At 44.0% G+C, this 7,500-nt stretch overlaps 1 protein-coding gene across 2 annotated transcripts in view; it reads right to left on the reverse strand.

Annotated features, from left to right (window-relative positions):
- Window positions 1-4,499: 4,499 nt before the first annotated feature.
- vangl1 (VANGL planar cell polarity protein 1) overlaps window positions 4,500-7,500 on the reverse strand; it is a 93,298-nt gene continuing 90,297 nt past the window's right edge. The window contains exons 10-11 of one of the 2 annotated variants that reach the window (XM_062534818.1): window positions 7,164-7,420; window positions 4,500-6,317 (exon numbers count right to left, since the gene is read on the reverse strand). In XM_062534818.1, coding sequence (XP_062390802.1) covers window positions 6,287-6,317; window positions 7,164-7,420 — 288 coding nt within the window. In that variant the 3' untranslated portion in view covers window positions 4,500-6,286. Of the gene's footprint in view, window positions 7,421-7,500 lie in introns of both variants that reach the window. The other variant, XM_062534819.1, reaches the window with a different exon arrangement.

The raw sequence follows: 7,500 nt of genomic DNA on the forward strand, positions 1-7,500 counted from the left end.
GTGGACTGTCGAGGAAGAGGGATGAGAGTCGTGTTCCATCCTGCGGGCCAATTCAAAGTCACGTCCCCAAACAGCATGACCTTCGCCACCACACAGGTATCTTAGCACTGCTATCCAAACCCTGTATTCTACAGGCTATTGACAAAGCACTGCACACAAATCCCCACAGTCAGAAAGCAGGTGCTGGTTGGTAGCAGGATCACATACAATTGACCATTACGCACTGCATTCAGTGAGTTGTATCGTATTAATGTGTTTCACGTGATCATTTCAGTAATTATTCAGCTAGTCAGAAAATGGAATGTGTCCTGGTTAGGTATGTATATGTTTATCTATGAGGATATATGTCCATCGCGTGAACCCCCATGTTCAGTACTGTGTGACCTCTAGAAATGAGATCTGTGTGAAAAATCACCAGATTTCTCCTTTAAATCGATGAAAAAACTAAATTCACATTACAGGAAGCACTTGGTATGGTCCTAGTTATCCACAGCCTTTGTGAAGTTTGTTGCTGTGGATTTACATAACAAGAATGAAGAGAGTTGCTTGACCCCTCTTACTACCTGCATGCAGTGAGATAAATTACTGATCAGCTAAATGACCTCCTCCCTAACCTTCCATTGCTGTTGGTTGGAAGCCGATGAGAAATCCAATTTGAGTCTCAAAACTGAATACAATCCACCACATTGCATTTGTAATTTGCTACTAAATTTTGCAAGCTGATAGCCTACCCGAAACATCTGTTCACCCATAATTATCCACTTGTGACTTTAGACTTAGGGCCAAACACACTGGAGTATTTTCTTCTCTGCACCACCGGCGGTAAGGAAGGATGTGAAATGGTGGCAAATGCAGAAGTATTTATTATTTTACTAAGGAAACCTTGATGGGAATAAACGTTAGACACCAATAAGTGTTCTGTAGATAGATAGATAGATAGATAGATAGATAGATAGATACTTTATTGATCCCCAAAGGTAAATTCAATATTGTGTTGTGAAGGATACACAGTAGGCTTTGTCTCAAATGACTACTTCCGTCAGTACACTAGTGGGCACTGAGCACTATTGTGTTATGCCCACTTTTTGATGGTTAGTATTGTCCCAATATCTGCACTATCTACTTAAACTAAGTATTTGAAGTGTGCAAGTATATAGGTGGTTTGAGATACAGCCATAGTGTCTATCTCAGTGTGGAGAGGAGGGCAGAGAAGAAAGGGGAGGAGTGAGAGTGAAAGGAAAGAGGGAAGAGGAGAAGAGGGAATGTTGAGGAAAGGAGAGATGGAACAGAGGATGAGACGAGAGGAGTGGGAAGAAGATAGAGAGCAACTTGAGGAGGAGAGGGTAGGGGAAAGAGAAGGGAAAGGAGAGGGAAGAGGGAGAGAAAGGGTGGAAGGAGAGAGAGAACAGAGAGAGGGAGAGAAAGAAGAGAGAGACAGAAGAGGGGGAGAGAGGGCGCAGTACAAGAGGGAGGAGGAGAGGAGAGAGGGAGATGAAGGGAAGAAGGAGAGGGAGTGGAAGAGGAGAGGAGCGCAAGGACGAGTGATGGCTCTGGGGTTTCTGTCAGCTGTAAATCAGTGGGGAGAGGGTGTCATCACTTCGCTAATTTCACTACAGTCTCAGCTTACTCTTGCATTCCTGACTATTTATATCCCCCCCTCTCTCTCTCTCTCTCCCCATGTGCATTTAGATACTGAATGTGTAGTAGGACGTACTGTAGATGGGCTTTCTGAGCTCCAATTTGCATATAAAGTATTCCGACATATTTGCATCGCTCTGTCTTTGAAATTAAACTCTTGAACTGGTGTAGGTGACAGTTTTGGTAAATTGCTTTCTATTAATCAATATAAATATTAACGTAGCCCAGAATTCAGGGAAAGAAAATCTCTTTACATAGGCTACTCAATCTCTGAGCATGATGTCGCACAGAGGCTGGCACACAGAGGAGACGGACAGAAAAACCGACACACACACGCACGCGCGCACACACACACACACGCACGCCCCCCCCCCCCCCCCCCCCCCCCCCACACACACACAAACACACACACACACACACAAGCTCATCATTTTTGCCTCCTCTGGTGAGACAGAGGTCGCCCCGCATCTTGTATGCCCCCTTACATTCTGCAGACGCAAAATGAGGTAATCTATCTGCATGCAAATACCCCGCGTTTTCCTCCGCCCGTCGCGCGTCCCTAACGCTTATCCCTCCGGTCCCCTCTCGCGAAGTGTCATCTCATTCACCGGTGGAGCTCAGAGCAGGATTAGGAAAAGTGAATGGCTGCTAGATGGAAGGAGACCGCGACGTGCGCCGACTTAATTCCGCTTGCCAGACAGGACGGCGGCGTTATCTTATTTTCTGGCAAACATGTGGAGACGAACCAATACTAAGCTACCCGAAATCAGTCTTTCTTCCAGATTTTTTCCAATTTGGATATGGAACTATTACTCCAGTGTCCCAGATTCCAGGGGACATAGTCCCAGTGATTGTCAAATGTTCCCCATTTTTGATGTGAATGGAGTTGAGATTGCCATGAGAATATGCCACACTAGCATCTTCTGTTGTCCTCAGAAATTCATTAAATGGTTTTGAGGGATGACTACTTGCACAATGATGTAGGCTACTTTAGGCCAACAGTTTTGTTTTGGCGAAAAGGTTGACTTCTATTGTACCTCATTTCACCCTAGAGACGCACCTACAGACACACAATTCTGACAAAGGCATTTCGGGAAACACAATGTAAAATACTCATACAAATATTTATTTTGTACAAATGCAAGGTTGTGACCTGAAGACATATACCTCTTCCTTCAGTGTGTATTTGAAAAAACAAAAAAACAAAAAACAAATCAACCCATTGAAAAACACTTCCTTTTGACAGTTGGTGAGGGAGCGACGATCAATGTGATCAGGATTGGCATAACATACATTCATACGTACATCTCACAAAACCCTTACATACATGTTAGCACGTATCCACGAAAGTGAAAAAGAGATCTACAGTACATACAAAAAAACACCAATTTCCGTAATTAAAAACTCCAAATGTCAGACTGACGTAATACTTTAACCATATAAAAGATAACTGTCATTGGTCAGTTCTTGGGGGGTGGATAATGCTTCTATAATGAGTTTGTTTAAACTTGAAAAAACAGTGATGTGCATAAAACTAAAACATGTAATTTGCACACTCCCTGTGTCATCGAATTATTATGGCATCAATTGCGAATTACTCGATAAAACATGAACATCTTCACATGTAACTCAGCTGTGAACTTCCTGTTATGACAGGTAGGTGGCGCTTGTGCCCATGTTTTATGTGCTGAAAGGGACTTGACGGGGAGCCTAATTTTCAGTGGGTAGTCTTTCCCCCCTCCCTGTTTCATTGTCCATTTAAGAATGAAAAGAAGTAGAAAAGATTGAGGAATCATTAGTATTTCTCTTCATGCAGGGCTATAAAAATCTAACGAGGACACACAGGGGTGCTAGATCGGGCCACGCCCAGCACTAGAAGTCCTTCTTTCAAAGTTTCTTCCTTTTTCTCATCAGAGCAGTTGAAGAATATATGTACACAAAACAGGCCTACGACTTCTTAGAAAACATCCAAACCACTCAAAAAAGAAAACACTGTTCCGTGATTGTTTTTTTTGTTCATACGTTCCTTCTATCATCGTTCCTCTCGTTTGACACAAAAGCAGCAGTCAATAGCAGTAATGCGATTAGATTCATGCAGCTCCGCAGTGTGTGTGTGTGTGTGTGTGTGTGTGTGTGTGTGTGTGTGTGTGCCTGGTTCTCTGCTCTGTGGTTATTTGATGGTGTGTTTAGAGTGGTCTTATAACCCCGGGGCAGTATCTGGCGCTGCTGGGTTGTGTATGCCCAGGGCCAAGGCTCTGGTGTCTGCTGTCCTGATATGACGGGCATGTGTGTGTGTGAGAGAGCACCGAAGACATGAGGCTTAGAGGAGGGGGGGGGGATAAAATAAAAAATAAAATAAGATAGGGCGGCAGCCGAGCGAGCTCCACACTCCAAATGTATGGGGACACGTAGAGGTTGTGGGAGGACTCTTTCATGAAAATTTCAAAGTATCCATTTCCCTTTGACGTCACCACAGCGCCGCTTTTTCAAGCGCAGTCTCTGAACAGGCGGCTGTCAGCACTGCCACTTGATCACCACACAGAGAGAGAGAGAAAGAGAGAGAGAGAGAGAGAGAGAGAGAGAGAGAGAGAAGAAGAAGAAGAAGAAGAAGAAGAACAGAAAAGCCTCTCTAGTCTAGTCCCTCCCTTGTTTTCTTCTTCTGAGAGCAACACGGAGCAGCAACAACATGTCTCTCAACACTCCTGTGCTTTAAGCGTGTGAGAGGGTCTCGATGGCTCGCCAACACAGCTGTTCCTATCAGACCGCCGGAGCAGCTCCAAATGGGTAGCCGCCGAGCGATGTCTACATCTCTTGAACCCCCCCCACACACACACACACCCCTCCTCTCCTCTCCTCTCCCAAGCCCATCTACACATCTACAAGCCAATCTGCTCAGGCTCTTCACCTTGTGAAAAAGCACAGAGCGAGTGATCTTTAGCCCCAAGCGTCCTTCTCCGTCTCTGAACAAAGTGAGGGGGGTTAATAGGCTGTTCATGTAGGTGGCCATCGGCTTGCATGTATATGTGTGTGTGTGTGTGTGTGTGTGTGTGTGTGTGTGTGTGTGTGTGTGTGTGTGTCTGTGTGTCTGTGTGTCTGTGTGTCTGTGTGTGTGTGTGTGTGTGTGTGTGTGTGTGTGTGTGTGTGTAGGGGCTCAGACTGAAAGGAGAGGGGATGGGGTCTGACATAGTGGGATTAGGAGTCTCCATCTAAACAAGCAGAGCTGGTTAAACTCTTGTGTCTGGTGATTACACAGATAAAGGGGGTTAAACTCTTGAACGAGAGGAGAGAGGAGAAAGAGAGACAGAGAGAGGAGAGAGGAGAGAGAGAGAGAGAGGAGAGAGAAACTCTTCAGAATGAGAAGTGGGCCGTCCTGATTAGAATCTTAAGAAGGGGCCACAGGGGAAGAGAGGAACCAGAGAAAAAGAGAAAAAAGAGAGAGAATAAGGAGGATGACGGTGCAAGCTGCACTGCCAAAAACGGACACGTCTGAAAATAACCGTGTGGACATTTAGGATTAAAAATATCTGTGCTCAGACATTTCATTTGAAGAATCCAACCAAAAAGCTATAGCATCATTTCTCTCATTCAAGGGGGTTTGAACATACTGAAGGTCAAAAAAAAAAAAAACCCTCAATGGAAATAAAAACATGCTTGGCTCTGCTCAAACATATGCCTCTTTACAAAGTCTCTTTCACAGACAATAAGCAATGGACAATGAGAGAGATGCTTTTGAAATGATATTGTCTCATTACCTCCTCAAATCAGTAATCAAAACTAAACTAAGCTATGAACAATAAAACTTTGGTTATAATCAGGAACAAACATGCTTCGTGACATCTCTTCCAGATGTATGATACAGGTATGGTCGCTAGAATTATTGGGGCTAAAACAGGAGTGCTTTATTAGAATGAGGCCCTGTTAGCATGTGTGGCTAACAGGCCCATAGCATTGAGAGAACCATTAGTGTTATGCAATACAACAGGCTAGCATGTGTAACAGTGAGCAATGAGTGCATCATTTGTCTTGGTTACTGCACAAGTAAAGTGCACAGGTATGTGCAGTGAGTCAGTGGTACATACATGGAATTGGATGTTTAAACAGAAACAGGATCTTGTGTTTTCTTACAAGAGAAACAATTACTCATTCTCTCAGGGGGCGCCAAAGAGACTTTGTCCTGACATGCTACAAGAAATATCTGAGGATTTTCTCAGCAAAGGAACCTTCAGATTTGAATTTGAAGAGAGAGAGAGGAAGAGGACACTTGATTTCATGATCAAAGAGAACAAAAACAAAATATGTGCAGTAAGGATGTGTATAAAACAAGGGGTTATAGTGTTTTCATATACACACATGTACAGAAACAGACGCAATACTGCGTGCGTGTACATTGACTATAAGCATAATTTAAATATATACAAACACGTTTCATGTTTTCATGAGAATCGGGAGATCCTGAATGATTTTTGCCGGGCTGTTTGGGGTCAGGATATGTAATCAGAGATCGAGATCGAGAGTCATGTTGCTAGTCGACAAGAGGCGAAACGCGAGCGCGCCTGCGTCTTTGTTGCTATGGCAACCCTGGGGGGGGGGAGCACACCGAGGTAGCTAGACACCGCGCCAGTAGACGGGAAGAGTAGCCTACGGAATCCTATGCCACTGAATCCACATTCCAGACACCCCTACGGAAGGAAAGAGTGTAGAGAGAACATACACACAGAGAGAAAAAAACAGAGGACTAGATTGAAGGGCAGAACCACCACGTCGACATAAAAGACGAGAAAAATCTGATTAACAAAATGAAAATCAAACCAGAAATGGATGATTTGAAAAAAATGAAGCGAAATGATATAAAGTAACATAAAAATGATAGCCAAAACACAGGCTACACCTCTTCCACAGTGTATAAAATTTAATTTAGTTTCCTGTTTCCACAAGTCCTTCTCCACTCATCATTTTATGTGTTTGGCTGAAAAGAGTCCATAGCACATACACACACACACACCCACCCAGCCACACACACACACACCCAGAGACAAACGCACACACACACAAATGCTGGCACGCACACATACATGCACACACGCACACACAAATGCACATGCGCACGCACGCACACATGTACGCACGCACACGCACACACACACACACATGCACGCGCACAAAAACACACACTCTTGGTAGCCGCTGGTGTGTCTATACATCTCAAAGCAGCTACACAACTCTTTCCATTTTTTTCTTGTAACTTTTTTTTTTACATTAACATCCAATACATAAACTCTTCGTCTAAACCTATAAAAGAAAAAATATTCAAATGTGTTTTCATACATATTTATATATATATTCATATATATTATAAAATTGTGTGTAGATGAAAAAAGATGTTTTTTTTTCCTGCAAAAAAATGTAAAAAAAAAAAGAACGAAAAAATACAAACAGAAAAACAAGGCAAACGAAAAACAAAACAAAACGAAAGAAAAAAAAAAAACGAAAGAAAACAGAAAATACAAATAATCCAGTGTTCCTACACGGAGGTTTCCGACTGCAGCCGGAGCACGAACTTGTGGGACTTGGGGTCGATGAACTCCTCGGAGAGCTTGATGTAGGGCATGCCCTTGGTGGTGACCACCAGGCTGAAGTCTATGCACTTGAGCAGGAAGGCCGTGCCGTCCCTCAGGCTGCTGGTGACGGACGCCTCGCTCACCAGCGTCCACTGGCTGGCCATCCAGCGCTCGCGCCCGTACTGCAGCGTCGGGCCCGGGGTCAGGTAGCTCTCCAGGAACGCCTGCGAGAGAGGGGGGGACGAGAGGTCAGGGGTCATCCAAAGGTCATTTGAGGAGCTATTTATTTGTTATGCATCCTTTT

This window comes from Sardina pilchardus, chromosome 4 (genome assembly GCF_963854185.1).
Source record: "Sardina pilchardus chromosome 4, fSarPil1.1, whole genome shotgun sequence".
NCBI lineage: Eukaryota > Metazoa > Chordata > Actinopteri > Clupeiformes > Clupeidae > Sardina > Sardina pilchardus.